At 44.2% G+C, this 22,856-nt stretch overlaps 1 protein-coding gene across 1 annotated transcript in view; it reads left to right on the top strand.

Moving 5' to 3' along the window:
* LOC126248671 (nicolin-1-like) overlaps positions 1-22,856 on the top strand; it is a 114,454-nt gene that overhangs the window by 25,206 nt on the left and 66,392 nt on the right. The window contains exon 3 of the mRNA XM_049949902.1: positions 5,244-5,468. Coding sequence (XP_049805859.1) covers positions 5,244-5,468 — 225 coding nt within the window. The remainder of the gene's footprint in view (positions 1-5,243; positions 5,469-22,856) is intronic.

Below are 22,856 nucleotides of genomic sequence, written 5' to 3'. Positions count from 1 at the left end.
CCAGGTATGAATTACAATGTCACAAACCTTTCGGAGGGGTAGTTTACTCGAAAGGAGTATGATTTTTATATGCAAACCAGGAATGAAGCAAAAGTTTATTATTTTTAATCGGCTATTGGCCAAAAGCAGTACTCATACCATAGCTGTAGTTCTCTTAAGCCCATTTTCCCACTCTTGCTTGCTGTGACGTAAATACTCCCTACTGCCCTTGCAAGATCACACGCACGAGAAAGAATCGTAGGGGACAGAGCACCTCCAACCTCTCGCAGCACAATAAATAACTTTCCAGATAGTTTAGCATCCAGATTAATAGTCGGCGTACTTGTATACGAATGTGTTAAGCCATTGATGTTAGCTGATCTTGATACAACTCTCTCGGTACCTTTAATTCCCAGGGTTGCTTTCATACGCGTTTCCTCTGCAAATCCCGAATGGTTGGAGTTGAAAAGAAATTCCGTACTGAACGATGGGACATATTAGTTTATCACATCTACAAATTGTCGGGCTGAGTCCGCAGTTTGCTGTGTGTCGCCAAGTTTTTGTTTGAAGTTTGTTTATCTTACGTCCTCCTCTTCTGTAGCACTGTTTGAAGATATGCAACCATCCACTGCTTCCCTTGAAATCACTGTAATGTATGTCGCACGCAATTTGACATGTGTAACATAGTAGGTCACGATCATGCGCATCCTGTATGTGTGTGTGTGTGAAATATTATGGGACTTAACTGCTAAGGTCATCAGTCCCTAAGCTTACACACTACTTAACCTAAATTATCCTAACGACAAACACACACACCCATGCCCGAGGGAGTACTCGAACCTCCGCCGGGACCAGCCGCACAGTCCATGATTGCAGCGCCTGAGACCGCTCGGCTAGAGCATCCTGTAAATTGTATCGAGAATCCTTGAAACGCCCAAACACCAGTTTTTATAACAAGTACGTCTTGTTCTTCCTTTAATATCCGTAGTTTTTCATATGCACTACACGGTCATATTGCTGCGGACTTATTCAAAATCTGTGCGATGTTCGGCGATGTTCCATATACATGATTATGCTTAGTACCCGCTCCTTGGACAACGATTATTCTTTACTACGTTTTACTGGAGACAGGATTTGTGGCTCACTGTCCGACAACGATGATGATCTATATGGCTCGACACCAGTTTCAATATCACTTTCACATGTTAAGCACGTATCATCATTATTGTAATCCTCATGTACATTGTCCACCCAGTCGAGCATATACGACATAACACATTCCACTGATTCATCTTGCAGAAACGCTAATGTTTTATCTGCCACTTCTTTATCTCCCTGCGAAATTTCTTGTGTTCGTTTCTGACGAAATGTAGACATCGAAAGCTGTTGTAGATATAATGCAATGTTTGCTTTATTTATCGTTTTACACTTTTAGGAGTTCCTTGTCGACTAAGCAGTTCAGCTATGCTCCGTAGCCTTATGCTGTGCTCATAATTGGATACCTCCAGTCCCGCCCCCTGTTGACACTATCGGTCAACGTTTTGGTTGCATGGTAGACTATACACTATGTGATCAAAAGTATCCGGACATTCCCAAAACATACATTTTTCGCATTAGGTTCATTGTGCTGCCACCTACTGCCAGATACTCCATATCAGCGACATCAGTAGTCATTAAACATGTTGAGAGAGCAGAATGGGGCGCTCCGCGAAACTCACGGACTTCGAACGTGGTCAGGTGATTAGGTGTCACTTGCGTCATACGTATGTACGTGAAATTACCACACTCCTAAACATCCCTAGGTCCACTGTTTCTGATGTGATAGTGAAGTGGAAACGTGAAGGGACACGTACAGCACATAAGCGTACAGGCCGACCTCGTCTGTTGGTGACAGAGACCGCAGGCAGTTGAACAGGGTCATAATGTGTAATAGGCAGACATCTATCCAGACCATCACACAGGAATTCTAAACTGCATCAGGATCCACTGCAAGTACTATGACAGGCGGGAGGTGAGAAAACGTGGATTTCATGGTCGAGCGGCTGCTCATAAGCCACACATCACGTCGGTAAATGCCAAACGACGCCTCGCTTGGTGTAAGGAGCGTAAACATTGGACGATTGAACAGTGGAAAATCTTTGTGAAGAGTGACGAATCACGGTACACAATGTGGATATCCGATGGCAGGGTGTGGGTATGGCAAATGCCCGGTGAACGTCATCTGCCAGCGTGTGTAGTGCCAATATTAAAATGCGGAGGAAGTGGTGTCATTGTGTGGTCGTGTTTTTCATGGATGGGGCTTTAACCCCGTGTTGTTTTGCGTGGCACTATCACAGCACAGGCCTACATTGTTTTAAGCACCTTCTTGCTTCCCACTGTTGAAGAGCAATTCGGGGATGGCGATTACATCTTTCGACACGATCGAGCACCTGTTCATAATGCACGGCCTATGGCGTAGTGGTTATACGACAATAACATCCCTGTAATAGACTGGCCTCCACAGATCCCTGACCTGAATCCAATAGAACACCTTTGGGATGTGTTGGAACGCCGACTTCGTGCCAGGCCTCACCGACCGACATCGATACCTCTCCTCAGTGCAGCACTCCGTGAAGAATACGCTGCCATTTCCCAATAAACCTTCCAGCACCTAATTGAACGTATGCGTGCGAGAGTGGAAGCTGTCATCAAGACTAATGGTGGGCCAACACCATATTGAATTCCAGCATTACCGATAGAGGGCGCCACGAACTTGTAGGTCATTTTCAGCCAGGTGTCCAGATACTTTTGATCACATAGTGTATGTGGGTCGTGGAATTCCGTAAACATCATTGGCCTTTTGCGGCCTCTCACTCAATCGGATCCTTGTTAGACTTCAAGAGAAAGGGATCCATGAAATAAGGTTGAGATATTACAACCATAACCTCGAACTCAACTATCTACCTTCTGCAGATGATTTAGCAACATTACTCGACAACTTCGATACAGCAGCTGATCAAATCAACTTGTTGAAAGAGACGGTGGGAAAGGCTGGATTAAAAATTTCTTTCAAGAAGATACAATTCGTACAGAACATTAAAAATACTCCAAAATAACTCAGCAGAATATTCAGTAGAATCAACAGAGTGAATTAATTTAATTACTTAGTGAAAGTAATGCAGCATAACGATCTAGATAAAGAAGCAAACAAGAATAGAGCAAATAAAATGGAAATTGCTTATCATTTAACGAAGAATATTTACAACAAAAACTCATTTTCAGTAAAAATAAAAATTCTGCACTACAACACTGTCATAAAAACGAGATGTCTTTATGCTGTATAATGCTTAGTTCTCAACAAAAATGGAGAAATTGAAGCGTTGGAGGAAAAAGAAAGAAAGATACTACGGAAAATACTCGGTCCAAGAAAAGTTGGGAATACGTGGATGAGAAGAAATAATGAGGAAGTTTGCACCCAAACTTAAAAATAACATCTGATCCTCTCAGGAAAAGGAGAAATTCTTTTTATGGCCATTTGGTTCGAATGAGCTCGGAATGAGCGATTAAAAAAGTATCTGACCACTTCGACAAAGAGCCCAAAACGCATATCACTTGGTTTAGGGAAGTGAAAAAGGGCTCGGCAGAAATCAACGTTACGAAAGCAGAAAAGCTAAACTGGCCTACTTTCGAAACAAAATTGGGACGTTCCTGGTTTTTCAAGAAAAGGTCAGAAAGCGCATCACTGTATGGACAGGTGAAAGAAGAGAACAACATAGTTTAAGAATGAAGAAATACTGGGAAGATTGAAGAACAGGAAAGAGAGCTACATCATGAGGAAGTTACTTTGCGTGGTCCACAGATGGGCGAAATCAAAGGAGGAAGAAAGAATAGTTCAAATGGCTCTGAGCACTATGGGACTCAACTGCTGTGGTCATAAGTCCCCTAGAACTTAGAACTACTTAAACCTAACTAACCTAAGGACAGCACACAACACCCAGCCATCACGAGGCAGAGAAAATCCCTGACCCCGCCGGGAATCGAACCTGGGAACCCGGACGTGGGAAGCGAGAACGCTACCGCACGACCACGGGAAAGAATAGTGTGTGGAGAAACAGTTGACTCATAACAAGTTTATGTACTTGTAAATGGTCCATAGCACACTGAAATTAAATATAAGCGTTTTTCATCTTCTTCTTCCAATCTGAGGTAACTATGATGAACTGTGAACTACACCATGAATCAACAAATCGTTGTTGGCTATAAGATTCAGAGGGGAGGGATAGGTTTAGCTTACTAATTAGAAAAGGTTTTCTTCCCCCGCGCATAATAGCCTGTTTCCTGGCGATGTGGGGCAGTAATGCCTAAAGTGGATCTGTTGAGTGTAGGTGACGGTAATGGGATTGTGGCTATGCCCTGTTTCGCGTGTTATAAATTGTCGTTACAGTACTTGTCTTGGAAGAACATCCAGTCACCGTTATAGTTGTTACACCCTTTTCTCTTCCTTTGTTCGTCAATCAAATTAATGACGTCAACAGCGTGCCGTAGCATTTTCTGCTGTCGCTTTCTACGGTTATGCAACAAAATGACAGCGGGCTGCTTTCACAGATAACACGGTTTCATCTTGTAATTTGACCAAGCTTACTTGTTAGCACCACGAAAGGGTAACACTGGAACGCCTCGCTGAGTGTGTTCGCTTGAATGTAGGAGCATGTGTTACATTCAGTGAGCGTCTGGAGGCTTTTAGCCACATGTAGTTATTTATTTTTATCATTTCAAAGAACGTTTAAAGCGTGTCAGTCACCACAATCGTCTTTTCTTAAAGCTGTAAAAGTTTATGTTGACAGCCTACCAAATAAATTACGCTGACAAATTAGCCATTAAGAACTATGATTACTGTCTCTCCTTACCAAAAGAACTGTTCGGAAACACCTCTTTCACAACTTGCATTTTCAAACTGGCGATACCGCAGTAATAAAACAGATATCATTGCAATAACGCTACTTTTCTTCCACTACTTACAGGTCATGAATACTTAGAACATTACTAACTATCATGCGTCTTGGCTAAATTTGACTGTGTTTGTAGACTTTGGCTCTTTTGGATTATTTTCTGTAATGAGTAATATAGTCATAGAAACATAGAACTAATTAAAAATCTGTGTAATATATTTCTAATATAGTTGTCTATTATCTCATCAGTTTTGTTTTATGAAACTAATGATGTAATGAAATGATAAAATACGTGAAAAGACTGTTGACAATAATCATATCACCTTGTTGTTACAGGTTGGTGAATTAGTATTCCGAAACTATTATACTGCTTGGTTGACTGTCCTAGTTCGAACTGCAGTTAGTGGAGATGCGAATGCTACAAATGCCTCCTCATCGGCTGCCTCAGCAGCCAAAGATGATTCAGGAGAATGGCAAGTTGGAATTCCACAAAGAATTCTCATGCCAAACCCTCACCTTGAACCTGGAAGTCATGACTTATTTTCAATCCCTGCTACTGAAGTAAGTGTTTACATTTCTGTCAAAATTATTTATTATGCACTATCACTCATTTAAGTTACTGCAGTAATTTGTAATTTGCACAACATAGTTTCATTGCAGAGTGATTTATGTGCATGAAGCTCGTTTGTTAGCGGTGCAACCTTACTACTTCACAAGTGAGATGGTTTATGTGATTTTTCTGCTATGGTTTAGCAAGTAGGAGTATTATAGACACAGTTCTCTAGCACCACGAAAGGGTAACACTGGAACGCCTCGCTGAGTGTGTTCGCTTGAATGTAGGAGCATGTGTTACATTCAGTGGACGGAAATCTTGGGACCAGTGTGTGAGATCAGCAGCAGAGGAAGGATTGAGTCATCCTCTTATCTGGGTGGTGCTTCCATGAATACCTGCTGTATCCATTTCATCTCCGCGCGTCGAGGCCCTTAGGCCACAAGATCACCGTGGCACTTTGCAGTTGTCGCAATGTCTCTTGCAAAAGTGTGGCGCAGATCCACTGTTTACGTCTAAGACTTTACTTAATGAGGAGGCGGAGTACAAAAGAGATGATAATGAGAATTTTTATAGCATATACAGAAGGTGTACAAAAATATGGAACACAAAAAACACAGCACATTACCATGTCCAATACGGCGAAGGTAACCGTTGGCATTCAAAACAACCACCAGTCGTCTCGGAAAAGATAAATACGGATCCTGTATGGTTTTAAAGGAAATATTATACTGTTCTTCCTGCGAAATAGTGGCAATATCAGGTAACGACAATGCAGGTGGATAGGGACCACGTACCCTTCGCTCCAAAGTAGACGACAAAGACTCAATAATGTTGAAATCTGGTGACTATGGTGACCAGCGATGATGTAAAAATTTATGCTGATGCTCAGAAAACCAGTCCTGAACAATGCGAGCTATGTGAAAAGGGACCCTGGCGTCTTGGAATACAGAATCACCACACGGGAACAAATACTGTACTGTGGAATGACCTGATCAGCCAAAATGCTCTCATAATTCTTGGTAGTAATGCGATCTTGCAGACTAATCACGATATGGCTGCCCAAATCATCACCAAACCTCTCCCATGTTTCATTTTCGGGACGTGAACGCGGCTAGAAGTTGGTAACAGTGTGAAACAAGGTTCATCAGACCAAATGACTTTCTTCCATTGCTTCGTAGTGCCGGTTGTGTGGCTTCGGCACCACATTTTACTGTTACGGTTATTCACATCATTGATGAGTGGTTTTGGTTTCAGTTCGCCCTGCAATTTCTTGCTCACAGAGCACCCGTCGTGTTCTTTTGTTGCTGACAGGGTTTGCGAGTGCGACATTCAGTTCTGCAGCGACTTTGCATCTGCAGGCCTCTTATTTTTCGTCACAGTGCTCTTCACTGACCGTCTGTCACTATAAATAAAATGGTTCAAATGGCTCTGAGCACTATGGGACTTAACAGCTGTGGTCATCAGTCCCCTAGAACTTAGAACTACTTAAACCTAACTAACCTAAGGACATCACACACATCCATGCCCGAGGCAGGATTCGAACCTGCGACCGTAGCAGTCGCGCGGTTCCGGACTGCGCGCCTAGAACCGCGAGACCACCGCGGCCGGCTCTGTCACTATCAAACACACACTTTCGTCCTCCTCTCTTCGATACCGTTCCTCTTGAAAGACCAACACTTCAGCTGTCTTGGTTACTAAAGCACCAACTATAAGAACATCAACAATTTTTCCGCATACGAAATCACGTAGCTCCGACATAATACACTCACAATGACACTGACTGATGACTGACACTTGCAACGTATGGAGGACGTTTCACAGGTGCCGTTCGTGGTCTGGTACAACAGCGCAACCTGCAGGATCGGCTAGCATCCGTGTTTACGTTCAAGCAAGAATTTCTCGCGGTGTTTCCATATTTTTGTTCAACTCCTGTGTGAGACGACGAAAATTCCCACGCAGTCACCCAAAGAGGATATCAACATTATTTCTCAACGTTCTGCCAAGTATCCTTGGTGATAGATTAACATGAGCATCCGTATCAGCAGAGAGAGTCTCGTTATGGGGACACTGGCCATGCAACTCCAACTACGTACAGAAACTTTGGGATTACGTCTTAAATGCAAGCCAGCATGTGTGGCAATAGCCGATCAAATTCAAAGAGATTGTAATTTTTTACGCTGGAGGGCGGAGGGCTGCATTGTCACAGACAGATTTTACATCGAGCCCTTCAGCACTTGGAGCCCCTCCCGTTAGTGAAGTTTCACAAAGTATGCGTGTCGGGGCACATGATTATTACTCTAATTTTTCACGCTTTGATTAGGACGACCGTCCCTCAAAATATTCGTCAATATTTTTAACATCCTATATAGGGTTTAAGGAGACCATGAAACACCTACACAGCAATAAGAGATCAATCGCTAATAAATAAGCATATCGTTAGGTTATTAATTTACAGTAGCTTGATGAGTAGTTGGAATCAAGAATGCTGAAGAAGTGAGTGGTTCACATCATAAGTCATTTTAATGTTTCTCGCACTAACAGTTAACATCGTTGAAACTGCTGTTCATCCATATGTAATCAGCAGAAGAGATCATAGCTTTCAGGTACTTTCTTAAGGGACGTCTCAAAACTCTCAGCAGATGTACCGCTATCTATCAGGTGACAGTGTTTATGTGAAAAGTACAATTAGCGTCACATCGACAAGTGTGATGTAGTGTTGAACACGCTAACCTGAAACATATGTGTCTACTTCTTTCGATCATTCTAGAGGAACGGTACATTGTTGTAGATCGGGAGGAACGTCCATAGGACGATGCGATATCGGTGTACTTGTACGAGACGGGAGTCAGTTGCGTGGTCGGTTGTTCGGGGGAGGGGGCCAAACAGCGAGGTCATCGGTCCGATAGAATTAGGGAAGGATAGGGAAGGAAGTCGGCTGTGCCTTTCCAAACAAACCATCCCGACATTGTAGGGAAATCACGGAAAACCTAAATCAGGATGGCCGGATGCGAGTTTGAACCGTCGTCCTCCCGAATACGAGTCCAGTGTACTAACCACTGTGCCACCTCACTCGGTACGGAGGTCGGTAACAATAAATGTGGTTATAGCTGGTTCTAACGATTAGTGGACGGAAAGAAAATTATTACTGTACCAAGCCACTGTCTACTGTCAACAAGCGTAACGATCGATAAATCTGGCCAGTACGACAGGTGATGGCAAAATCTTGTTAAGATTGCTATCGGAGGAATTGGGGATCAGCAAGGACAAGGTTAACGTCATCACACACGCAGATTTGAAGAAATGAAATACCTGTTCCCGAATGCTGACGCACAGAGGGACTTACGAGCAAAAGAATGGAAGCTGCTGGAGATTTCTTCAACATCTGTTACCTGATTCACGTTTTCTGCAAAAAATCTTCACAGGGAATGAGATTTGGCGCTCTCACTTCTATTGAGAGTAGGGCCGTTAACATTCACACAGGAAGCAACTGTCAACACCTTATTTTGACGAAATTCTAAAGACGTCTGTCATCAGCGCTTCGACTGGTTTCAAAAGAAGCCTTTCCTAACAGTTTCCAGCAGCTTTATAAACATTGTTAATAGCGTATTGTGGTCTATGAGGATTATCTCACACATCTACTTCCATACTCCTCATGGCACCATATGGTATGTGGCGGAGGGTACATTTTACCACTACTAGTTATTTCCTTTCCTGTTCCACTCGCAAACAGAACGAGGGGAAAACGACTATGTGCCTCCGTAAAGCCCTAATATATTTTATTTTATCTTCGTGGTCCTTACGTCAAATGTACGTTGGCATCAGTAGAGATGTTCTGCAGTCAGCTTCAAATTCCGGTTCTCTAAACTTTCTCAATAGTGTTCCGCAAAAAGAATGTCGCCTCACTTTTAGAAATTCCCACTTGAGTTCACGAAACATCTCAGTAATACTGGCGTGCTGATCGAAGCTATTGGTAACAAACACAACAGCTCGCCTCTGAACAGCTTCGATGTCTTTCTTTAATCCGTCCTGGTGGGTATTCCAAACACTCCAGCAGTACTCAAGAATGGACTGCATTAGTGCTCTATACGCGGTGTCCTTTACAGCTGAACCATACTTTCCTAAAATCCTGCCGGCCGCTGTGGCCGAGCGGTTCTAGGCGCTTCAGGCCGGAACCGCGCTGCTGCTACGGTCGCAGGTTCGAATCCTGCCTCGGGCGTGGATGTGTGTGGTGTCCTTAGGTTAGTTAGGTTTAAGTAGTTCTAAGTCTAGGGGACTGATGACCTCAGATGTTAAGTCCCATAGTGCTCAGAGCCATTTGAGCCTAAAATCCTCCCAATAAACCGAAGTCGACCATTCGCCCTCCCTATTTCTGTCTATACGTACTCGTTCCATATCATATCGCTTTGCAACATTACGCCTAGATATTTAACGGACGTGACTGTGTCAGGCACTACTCTACTACATCTACATCTACATCGACACTCTACAATCCACCATACTACGCGTGGCGGAGGGTACCCCGTATCACTACTAGTTATTTTCTTTCCCTACTCCACTCGCAAATATAACGAGGGAAAAAGGACTGCCTGTATGCCTCCGCATGGGCTCTAATTTCTCGTACCTTATCTTCGTGTCCTTACGTGCGGTGTACGTTGGAGGCAACAGAAGCGTTCTACAGTCATTTTTAAATGATGGTACTCTAAATTTTCTCAGTAGTGTTACTCGAAAAGAATGTCGCCTTCCCTCCATTTGAGTAGCCAAAGCATCTCTGTAACACTTGCATGCTATTCGAACCTAACAGTAAGAAAGCTATCAGTCCGCCTCTGAATTGCTTTGATGTCTACCCTTAATCCGACGTGGTACGAATCCGAAACACTCGAGCAATACTTAAGGATAGGTTGCACTAGCGTTCCATTTGCGGGCTCCTTTACAGACGAACCACACTTTTTTAAAATTCTCCCAATAAACCTAAGTCGATCATTCGCCTTTCCTACGACAATTCTCACACACTCGTCCGATTTCATATCACTTTACAACGTAACGCTCAGATATTTCAACGACGTGACTGTCAAGCAGGGCACTACTAATGCTGTATCCGAACATTACGGATTTGTTTTCCCTACTCATCCACATCAACTTACATTTTTCTACATTTAGAGCTAGCTGCCATTCATCACACCAGCTAGAAATTTTGTCTAATTTTGTATCCTCCTACAGTCACTCAATTTCGACACCTTACCTTGCACTACCGCATCATCAACAAACAAACGCAGACTGCTGCCCATCCTGTCCGCCAAATCAGTTTCGTGTATGGGGACTAATAGTGGTCCTATCACACTTCGTATCGTATTTGATGAACACACGTCGTTGAGGACAACATTGACAGGAATGATAACATGACTATCGCAAAAGAGTGTCATTATGAATCTGCTAGCAGAGGGAGCTGCCTCGAAATTTTCCTTTTAGGTGCGATGGTGCCGCTCCAGTGTCCATCTTCTTGTTACCAGCTCAAAGTGATGCTCTCAGGTTTCGTCATCTGTAACGATCCATGACAGAAAGGCCTCTCCACTGGCCACAGATTGTTCCAACATTTTAAATGAAAGAGATTTTCTTTAAATCTTGTTGTCTGTTGTGAGTATTCGTGGAACCCATCTTGAGCACACCTCTGAATATCAATGCACACGCACTTCCAATGTTCACCGATAGCTGCAGAGCCAATTTTCGAGCTGTGATGCGCCGATATACAAGAATAATGGCACCCGCGCGATTGATTATTTGGGGAGCAGTGGCTGGGACAGAACGTCCCTAATATGGCCAATAACGGAACTGATTTCTGCACTTCCTGGCTCTTTAACTTTCTTTATCCACGTTCAACAGTACTCCTATCAACTGCATCGTCACCACAGACCACACACGAGCGTTTCTAGATATTCACCACCGTTGCTTTATCCGCAATCAAGAATGCAATTACATCACGTTGCGTGCAACGAATATCTAGCGTAGACGCCATTTTAATGGTTCGCTACGGCCCTGCTATACGTCGTAATTGCTCTAGACTTTGCACGCTTGTAGAAGAAACGTGAAATTTGAATCACCTAAAAGGCCGTTTTCGTATATATCATGTGGTTATAATTGATGTGTAGGTACTCACAGAGGTCCACTGTGGACTGTAATTATCGTATGGCAGCGAAACTTGTCAGTTATGCTAATGCGTTAATGCGGTACCGATTTACACTGGAGAAAACTAGTTCCAATTTTGGTGGCCAGGTGCAAATATGACGCTGTATACGAAAGAAAGACTTATAGAAATAATTTCCGGATGTACTATATTGTATTGCCTGTGTTGTTAAAAAGAACTACACAATGTTCCTGTTATGTATGAGGCGGAACTATGGGCCTCATAGAAAAAGGGTGCCCCGACTGAGTCAGGCAGTTTGACTCTTAGTATGATCACGAGGTGTGGCCATTAATTGCAAGCGTTGATCACTTAGGCTGACGTGAGGATCAATGAACTATACTTGACGGGATGTATCTGGAGCATCTTAGGTGATTAGAAGTTAGTAGACAGGAATACAATTAAATACTTAGCTTTAATTCAGCATCAGCGGTGAACGTCGATCTTGACTCTGTACAATAGTATTTACAAGTGCAGTTATAGACTGAACTGCGAATACTTCTTTACAATTCTGATTGCTTCACACATATAGATCAATTGTCAATGCATAAACTGTATGTAACGCCTGGCTAGGTCGTAGCTACAGACTTAGCTGAAGGCTATGTTAACTAGAGTCTCTGCAGTTGAGATCTCTGAAGCTATAACGAGTGAACCATTCCTATTAAAGTCGGCTGTAGAACTGGGCAGTGCGCTAGCTTGTCTCGTAAGACCAGCCGAGGGGCAGCGCTCGGTCTGCTAGCGTCGACAGTGGCGACTCGCGGGTCCGATGTTTACTGACGGACCGCGGCCGATTTGAAGCCTACAACCTAGTCGGTGTGATGCCTTGCGGTGACACCACAGTTCCTTCTGATATGCATGCATACATGTCCGAAGGAATGTTGCATCATTCTTCTTAGCAACACAGACAATGTAACAACGTATTTATCCACCGATACCAGGCAGCGACACTCAATTGAAATGTCCTCGTCACTACGGGACTTTCATAATGTGTGTACGAGTACAGGTTGTGACGCAGTAATGACGACATATGGAAGTGAGTCGTGCACGGATAGCCAAAGCGGTTAAGGCGAGTGCTGGCATAAAGCCGGAAAACCGGATTCAAGTCCCGGCCCGGCACAGATTTTTATTGTCGTCATTCCCTTATGGATGGTCGTATTCGCAACTGCGAATACATTTCATGTGCTTCCATATGTGATGGATTATGAACTGAACAAATTCTGAAGGTGGCAGGGGTAGAATACAGTGAGCGAAAGGCTAATTACAATTTGTACAGAAACCAGATGGCAGTTATAAGAGTCGAGGGGTATGAAAGGGAAGCAGTGGTTGGGAAGGGAGTGAGACAGGGTTGTAGCCTATCCCAGATGCTATTCAATCTGTATATTGAGCAAGCAATAAAGGAAATGAAAGAAAAGTTCGGAGTAGGTATTAAAATCCATGGAGAAGAAATAAAAACTTTGAGGTTCGCCGATGACATTGTAATTCTGTCAGAGACAGCAAAGGACTTGGAAGAGCAGTTGAACGGAATGGACAGTGTCTTGAAAGGAGGGTATAAGATGAACATCAACAAACGCAAAACGAGAATGATGGAATGTAGTCGAATTGAGTCGGGTGATGCTGAGGGAATTAGATTAGGAAATGAGACACTTAAAGTAGTAAAGGAGTTTTGCTATTTGGGGAGCAAAATAACTGATGATGGTCGAAGTAGAGAGGATATAAAATGTAGACTGCCAATGGCAAGGAAAGCGTTTCTGAAGAAGAAAACTTTGTTAACATCGAGTATAGATTTAAATGTCAGGAAGTCGTTTCTGAAAGTACACTCCTGGAAATGGAAAAAAGAACACATTGACACCGGTGTGTCAGACCCACCATACTTGCTCCGGACACTGCGAGAGGGCTGTACAAGCAACGATCACACGCACGGCACAGCGGACACACCAGGAACCGCGGTGTTGGCCGTCGAATGGCGCTAGCTGCGCAGCATTTGTGCACCGCCGCCGTCAGTGTCAGCCAGTTTGCCGTGGCATACGGAGCTCCATCGCAGTCTTTAACACTGGTAGCATGCCGCGACAGCGTGGACGTGAACCGTATGTGCAGTTGACGGACTTTGAGCGAGGGCGTATAGTGGGCATGCGGGAGGCCGGGTGGACGTACCGCCGAATTGCTCAACACGTGGGGCGTGAGGTCTCCACAGTACATCGATGTTGTCGCCAGTGGTCGGCGGAAGGTGCACGTGCCCGTCGACCTGGGACCGGACCGCAGCGACGCACGGATGCACGCCAAGACCGTAGGATCCTACGCAGTGCCGTAGGGGACCGCACCGCCACTTCCCAGCAAATTAGGGACACTGTTGCTCCTGGGGTATCGGCGAGGACCATTCGCAACCGTCTCCATGAAGCTGGGCAACGGTCCCGCACACCGTTAGGCCGTCTTCCGCTCACGCCCCAACATCGTGCAGCCCGCCTCCAGTGGTGTCGCGACAGGCGTGAATGGAGGGACGAATGGAGACGTGTCGTCTTCAGCAATGAGAGTCGCTTCTGCCTTGGTGCCAATGATGGTCGTATGCGTGTTTGGCGCCATGCAGGTGAGCGCCACAATCAGGACTGCATACGACCGAGGCACACAGGGCCAACACCCGGCATCATGGTGTGGGGAGCGATCTCCTACACTGGCCGTACACCACTGGTGATCGTCGAGGGGACACTGAATAGTGCACGGTACATCCAAACCGTCATCGAACCCATCGTTCTACCATTCCTAGACCGGCAAGGGAACTTGCTGTTCCAACAGGACAATGCACGTCCGCATGTATCCCGTGCCACCCAACGTGCTCTAGAAGGTGTAAGTCAACTACCCTGGCCAGCAAGATCTCCGGATCTGTCCCCCATTGAGCATGTTTGGGACTGGATGAAGCGTCGTCTCACGCGGTCTGCACGTCCAGCACGAACGCTGGTCCAACTGAGGTGCCAGGTGGAAATGGCATGGCAAGCCGTTCCACAGGACTACAGCCAGCATCTCTACGATCGTCTCCATGGGAGAATAGCAGCCTGCATTGCTGCGAAAGGTGGATATACACTGTACTAGTGCCGACATTGTGCATGCTCTGTAGCCTGTGTCTATGTGCCTGTGGTTCTGTCAGTGTGATCATGTGATGTATCTGACCCCAGGAATGTGTCAATAAAGTTTCCCCTTCCTGGGACAATGAATTCACGGTGTTCTTATTTCAAATTCCAGGAGTGTATTTGTATGGAGTGTAGCCATGTATGGAAGTGAAACGTGGACGATAAATAGTTTAGACAAGAAGAGAATAGAAGCTTTCGAAATGTGGTGCTACAGAAGAATGCTGAAGATTAGATGGGTAGATCACATAACTAATGAGGAGGTATTGAATAGAATTGGGGAGAAGAGGGGCTTGTGGCACAACTTGACTAGAAGAAGGGTTTGGTTGGTAGGACATGTTCTGACACATCGAGGGATCACCAATTTAGTATTGGAGGGCAGCGTGGAGGGTAAAAATCGTAGAGGGAGACCAAGAGATGAATACACTAAGCGGATTCAGAAGGATGTAGGCTGCAGTAGGTACTGGGAGATGAAGAAGCTTGCACAGGATAGAGTAGCATGGAGAGCTGTATCAAACCAGTCTCAGGACTGAAGACCACAACAACAACAACAACAATGAACTGGACGCGGAAAGAAAATGTCAAACAAGTGAGACGAGATGCTGCATCCGTAAAACAATGTGATCAACAGTTGCTCAGCCGGCCAGTGTGGCCGAGCGGTCCTAGGCGCTTCAGTCTGGAACCGCGCGACCGCTACCGTCGCAGGTTCGAATCCTGCCATCGGCATGAATGTGTGTGATGCCCTTAGGTTAGTTAGGTTTAAGTAGTTCTAAGTTCTATGGGACTGATGACCTCAGATGTTAAGTCCCATAGTGCTCAGAGCCATTTGAACCATTTGAACAGTTGCTCGCAGCAGTTCCGGTAGAATCTGAGCAACGTGTTCATGTCTAATGGCCTTCACATCTGTTAGAAACCGAATGTGTCCCTGGTAAACGAGTTCTTTTAGATATCCTCAGAGCCAAAAGTCATATAGATTCAGATCAGGTGGTCTTGCAGGTCATGCATCTGCAATACCTCTGGAGATAACAGCTTTGTGGAAGGTTATATTAAGCAGATCTTTCACTGGGCGAGCGACATGAGATGTTGCTCTATCTTGCGCGAGAACAGTGGTGTCCACACAGTTGCGTTCTTCCAAAGCAGGAATCAGATGTTTTACAAGGAGGTCTCGATAACATGCAGACATTACAGTACACCTCAAAGGCCTTCTGGGTGTATTTTCTTCAAAAGCGGACCAAGAATAAAGATGCTTGTGAATCCACACCACACAGTCACAGACGTCGACTGCAATGACTCTTCGTGCACAACATGCGGTTTAACAGCATCCCAGATTCGGCAGTTCTGTGTATTTACCGCGCCCTATAGCGTCAAATGTGGCTCGTCATTCCACAGAATACTGCCCGGCCACATCTCATCAACTTCGATCCGAACCAGAAGCCGAAGAGCAAATTCAGAACGTTGCTGTGGTTCATGAGGTTTCAGTTGCTGCGCCGTCTGGATCTTGTACAGTGTACCAGGGTAATCGTGGGATGGACAATTCTCGTGACACTGCACGAGCGCTAACGCTACCCGGAGCACGTGCTGAATGGTCAGTTATAGGAACAGCAGCCCCATCAGTAACTTCCACAGGAATAGGACGCCTTCCTCTTCCAGGTCCCACACCAAGCTCACCCGTTTTTCGAACTCTCTTCTTTAAACTATTTAATGGCCTTGATTCTCTGTTTAGACCTTTCAATCGACGATACTCTCTCAGTGCTGCACTGTAATTGCTGCCGTTCACATAGAACAGTTTCACTAACAGCGCATGGCCCCTCTTCTCGACAGCCATACTGTTCACTCACGTTATAGCTTCTCAAATGACAGAGTGGATGCCATATCCTCATACAAACAGTATACAGCCCCTGATGTCCAAAACTCGAACTAATTTTTTTATCAGCGTAAATCAGTTCCGCATTGACGCATTAGCATATCGACCAAGCTGTACTATAATTACAGCCCACACTGGACCAACTTGAGTAGCTGCACTTTTAGTCTAAGCACCCGGTACTATAAATTTGCGGCGAACGCCCTGATACTCCTGTAGTTTGCAGTGACCTTATCGCCATCGATTCTAATTACTTCACTCGAGTTAAAGGAGTCCCATACTTGCTGATCTGTAATAGCAGGCATAATAAGTCTGTTACCTGTTTCATTCTAGAACAAATGCTGTGGTAGCCAGCCTTTCCACGTCTGCAAATTCTTCCCGGCCTGAGCTGCAATCTTACTAGATAAGGCAGATGACGCACAAAATTCCTGTGACGTCTGACGCATAGCCGGTACATACACATGCTGATCGTGAAACTGACTACCGAGGAGTAGATGGTGTTATAGTTTATCTTGATCACGAACAGAGGTATTCACTAATCTGCCGACCCAGTTCGTATCAGCTTGTGCGTGATCTTGGTATCTTTCGCAAAGGTAAACAGTATGTGCTCTGTGTACTTACGCTGTTCGTCAAGTTGCACTACTCATTTCTTGTCCAGTACTTCCTGCTGCTATTAAATTCAAGACTGCGTTCCTGCTAGTCTTTCCTTTTAGCGGTGTGTTTTATAGTCTCCTGTGCAGCAATTGCACCTCACCATCATCTGACGGGTAATGCTCACTGCGTCTGTGATATTCGATTAGCCACGCATGCCTCCCGAGACGTGCTAAATGGCGAGCACCTCAGAGAACTCGGCGTTTATTGGCTGGGTAAGGGATTGGTGAACCCGCGTTTTCTGAACGGAGGTCTGGTGAAGGCCGCCAGTATTCTACAGGGTGTTTATAAATGAATATCGGGGTTTTAACGCTTTATAATATTTATTATATTGAACTTACAGTTATAAATGATATGTCAAATGAAAGAGCAACTCAAACAGTTTGACCAAGAACCTTATAAATGTTCAATGTGAGCACCATTTGTCACACGGCACACATCAAGTCTATAGCCGAGTTCTTCCCAAACGTTGATAAGCGTGTCTTCAGTGATTTTAGCAACAGCTGCTTCAATCCGGTTTCTTAATTCAGGGAGGTCTGCTGGTAGCGGAGGCACGTACACACGATCCTTGATGAAGCCCCAAAGGACAAAATCGCATGGCGTTAGGTCGGGTGAACGTGGAGGCCATGCAAAGCAAGCCCTGCCATTGGACCCCTTCCCGCCTACCCAGCACTTGGGTGCAGTGAAGTTCAACCAATCGCGTACTTCGCTATGCCAGTGAGGTGGCGCACAATCTTGCTGGTGCCAAACACAACTGTTTGAGTCGCTCTTTCTTTTGACATATCATTTATAACTGTAAGTTTAATGTAATAAATATTATAAAGCGTTAAAACCCCGATATTCATTTATAAACACCCTGTATAACCATAAGCTCTTGGCATGTTTCAGCGACGGCCCTGCGCCGCGGCGGTAGTACGTTGTGTGTAACGAGTATCTTGGCTTAATTGACCGGATAACGAGGATGGAACAAACCTCTATAAAAAAAAATAAACAAAAATCTCAAGGTGTACTGCGCACCGACGGTGAATGGCTGTTAAGATGGAACAGTCGTTAGTGAACAACCTCTGAGGAATGTCCCGCAGTTGTATAAGCCTTACCAAGCAAACGGGGTCCTATCTGGGTGGACCTTTATGTCCTTAGCTGGTCGTGGGAATGACATGGCGAGTCCAATACGCAGCAGCACTCCCAACGAAATTCCTGGGAGCATTCACAACTACTCGACAAAAAGATTCACGGCGAACAGTCCTCTTGATAGTGTGATTAGTAAATGGGTTCCAGAAGTCATCAATCAAAATGAGTTCAAAGATTACGAAATGGTACCTTGCTGGCTGAAGCTAACAGATCTAAGCACCTGAAAGTATTAAGACAATCTAGAAAATTAGGTGGAATTGAGATAGTTGTTAAAATGCACTATTCCCTCAACTTAGACATGCTGTTATACAATCAACATAGATATCCTCGGTCTTAAACAAGAATTTTCACCGGAGAGAATAGTCGACGTGATATAAAAAACGCACTTGCGGGAAATCCTGAAAGGCAGTCCACAAACCTGGTACTATCTGAGTGTACGCAGCTAATTGCATCAGTTGCTGTGGGAGCGACCCGGTCTGGATCCGACACTGCCCAACATTCACCAAAGAAAGAAAAATGCAATAAATAAAAGTGACAAAGCCGATACCTTACGCAGAAGCCAAAAAGTAGTGTAAGATGAGGAAACTTCCAATCTTTGTCACTTTCTATGCTTCTTTGGTCAAGATGCCTGTCACTAAGATAGATATTTCGACGCTAACAACATAGAGAGAAATAAGACCCACCCCCAACACATGTACTTGCAGATGTACCTTGAAAAGCAATCAGGGTAAAAATACATCAAAAGCGATAGTCACAACACTAGATAAAAGGAAATGTTTAACAGTGAGTGTAGAGAAAGAAACCCGAAAACAAAGCGCCTCTTACCCTACCTGTTCCCCAGCAGCCTCTAAAGAAAAGTGGTCATGGAAAGGAGCACTATGTTCGAGTCAAAAGCTGTCCCAGGCGCCATCATATGTAATCTTGGTACGTATTATAGACTTACATGCTTCACCATCAGACATAGAAAGCCTCTCCAGTCCCTCCACCTCCACCAACCAACTATATCAGTAACACATCGTCCCAACACAAAGACAGGAGCAAAATTAAAAATACAACACTAAACTGGATTCCACACTACATTGAAATATGAGTTGGTACAGAACACATAAGGAGGAACTGGGTCTCCTCGTTCAGAACAGACCTTTCTTGTTATCTCTCCAAGTGGTTCATATGAAAAATACTGACGCACCTGTACTTAAAAGCTATAGCATCCACATAAAAGACGAGCTTGATGGTGATAGGGCGAAAGTTAGGGTGGTAGCATTCGTCAAGGACTCATTCCATTCCTCGCCTGCACCCTTAATCACAACTTTGCAAGCGCTGGCTGTCATGATTTAGGCCCACATTAATGTCACGTCCATGGTCCATATCCATATACTGAACATCTACATCGAGTGGGATATAGGAACACTCCAGTCTGTGAACGTGGAGAGGAAAACCCTACTGATCACGTCGTTTTCAGTTGTGTCCGTTTACAGGTACAGAGGGAAGTAGACAGTTAGTCTGCGATCTACAATTGTAAATGAACAAAATTCATGGACTACAGTTGACCGGACTGCACGCCGAATATCTAAAAAGCAACTCAACGTTCAAGATCAAATGGATGCTCTGAATATTAAAATAACGTTAACAGATACGAAGAGCAAAGTAAATAACTAACAATAAGTGTTAGGACGATTATAGCGAATGATTGGCACAACAAAAATATAACTAAGAGAGACCATAAAATAAAATATTAAACTAAAAGAAAAATAAAAAATAAAGAAAATGCATTGGCCGTCCACATGAGTATGCGTACACTTGAGAACTAATAAGGCCCATGTATATCAGTATGGGCAAAGCAATCTAGTGTAACAAGAAGCACTATGTTCGGATCAAAAGCTGTCCCTGGCGCCATCAGATGTAATATCGGTACGTATTATGGACTTACATGCTTCGCCACCAGACATAGAGAGCCCCTCCACTCATTCCACCGCCACCAACCAACTACATCAGTAACACATCGCCCCAGCACAAAGACAGGAGCAAAATTAAAAATACAACACTAAACTGGATTCCACACTACATTGAAATATGAGTTGGTACAGGACACATATGGAGGAACTGGGTCACCTCGTACAGAACAGACCTTTCTTGCTAGATGCAGGTATAGTGTAGTTAGTTGGCAAATATCGAACTCTTCTGCGGCATCCAGTAACAGGCGTAGTAATGTAAGATGAAAGTTATTCACTTAGGACTTTAATTAAATTTCTTTCATTTTACGTTGCATTATTTACTTATATTTTCAACATTTCTGTTCCATTTCTATATTATATTTTAACAATAGTTACTGTCAACGTACTCCTTAACTATCCAGGGTATAAAGGGTATAAATGCAGATGTTTCTATAGGTGACTGAGGACGGTGTACTGAACAATATTACTTCACTTTTTTCTCCATTTGCAGAGTGATAATTATAGCTATTATGAATAGTATTTTCTTAGGTTGCTTATTACTTCCGAGTAAATGTGGCAAGATCAAGCATTTAATGCCTATTTTCCCCTGGGCACCAGGTCTGAATTGTGGATGCCAACGACGCAAAGTGGTTAGTCTATACTGACAGTCCTAGTCCAGTTAGTGGTGCCGTTACGACCATGCAGGAAACATCAGGTCGTAAAGTTTCTTCCGTGTTTGCGTGAAGACTGTTCGACGCAGAGAAGAAACAACATACTCACTGATGTGTGTACAGAATAAGATAAAACATACAAAAATATTTGCACTTACACTCGCTACATCCTGTATGCACATGGTGAGGCATTTTAAAATGTTTTTGGAAATATCCGGAAAACTACAAATCGGATTAAAAAAAACGTTGTAATAAAAGTTGCTCGTGTCGAAGAGGAACATCTAATGACATCAAACTCGATACCCTTGCTCCACCCCAGGGACGGGAGGTAGGTCAACTTTCAAATATTACATAGGAACCCCATTTTTTTACTGCAGATTCGGATTCTCCGGGGAAAAATACGTGGCCGAGCGGTTCTAGGCGCTTCAGTCTGGAACCGAGCTGTTGCTACGGTTGCAGGTTCGAATCCTGCCTCAGGCATGGGTGTGTGTGATGTCCTTACGTTAGTTAGGCTTAAGTAGTTCTAAGTCTAGGGGACTGATGACCTCAGATGTTAAGTCCCATAGTGCTTAGAGCCATTTTGGTCTGAGATCATCCACAAGTGCAATTACACAAATGTGTCGCAAGCAAAGGGCGACATACAAAATAATCAGTCTTCTTCAGAATAGACAAACACATGTAACACTTCTGGTCCTAGCGACCGCCACCAACAAAAGTCTGTCAATAATTACTATTAAAAACAGTTTTGATCACGATTTATTTAACAAGGTGACCGGTTTCGACCACTACTGTGGTCATCTTCAGACCACTGAGTAGGGACCTCTTTCTGGTGGAGAATCACTACTAGTGATTCTCCACCAGAAAGAGGTTCCTACTCAATGGTCTGAAGATGACCACAGTAGTGGTCGAAACCGGTCACCTTGTTAAATAAATCGTGATCAAGACTGTTTTTATTTATAAGGCATTGATCACTGCTGTTCCCATAATGCATTCAAAAGTCTGTCAACTGAACATGCAGTGACTGCTGATCTCTAACTGTGCTACGTAGAGTTTGCTAATGAAGAGGCTACGATGCGTCGGCTAACGAAGTGGCTAACGTCGAAGATGCTGTCGAAGTGGCTGCCACCACTCGGGTGCGACGCTTATGTCGTCTTCACCTAGGGGCCGCTGCTGTTGCGTTGTCGTCCTGCAAGGAGGTCGGTCAGCGTGCAATAGGTTGAACTCTTCTCAAAGGCTTCTCTTCTCTGTCTTTCCCGACTGGATTGACTGCGATGACTTTACGCCGTAACACCAAGAAATACACATCGACTAGGATCCCAGGAGGTTAGAAAGGCAGTTATTCTAAAATATTAAATGAGAAACCAGTTTTTACAGCAAAAAACTTGATTCTCCAGACCATAATACATTACTTTGTCCACGTTATTGATGTAATTCCTTACACATATGTCGCTGAAATAGAAAGCAGCTGGAAGTTTTCTTTGTTTTGTTTATCAGTTAAATAAAAATTATTTTTAGTACTTTTAGCGTTACCTAGGTATGACGACTTGGACGTAGCAGTAACGTGTCCCCCTATGGGTGCTTTTCGAGAGAGTCTTCAAAATTGGCCTGCCCGTTTCCTATGGGAAATGCTGAAAGTATCAACAACCTCAGAGAACATGCGGTAGTGAATTATCAATGAATGTGCAACCATTAGTGAAGTAGACACTTAGAGAAGTAGCATTGTCTTTCAGAAGTAGGGTTGCAATGTGTATTGCAGAAAATGGGCACCATTTCGAAAATCTGCTTCATTAAAACATGGTGATTTATGACGTGCAAGGGGACTCACCTAAAACAAGCACCCTGATGGTGAGAGGCAAG

Source organism: Schistocerca nitens, chromosome 3 (assembly GCF_023898315.1).
Source record: "Schistocerca nitens isolate TAMUIC-IGC-003100 chromosome 3, iqSchNite1.1, whole genome shotgun sequence".
NCBI lineage: Eukaryota > Metazoa > Arthropoda > Insecta > Orthoptera > Acrididae > Schistocerca > Schistocerca nitens.
The sequence above is the reverse complement of the archived record's forward strand: the minus strand, read 5'-3'. Positions and strand labels throughout refer to the sequence as shown.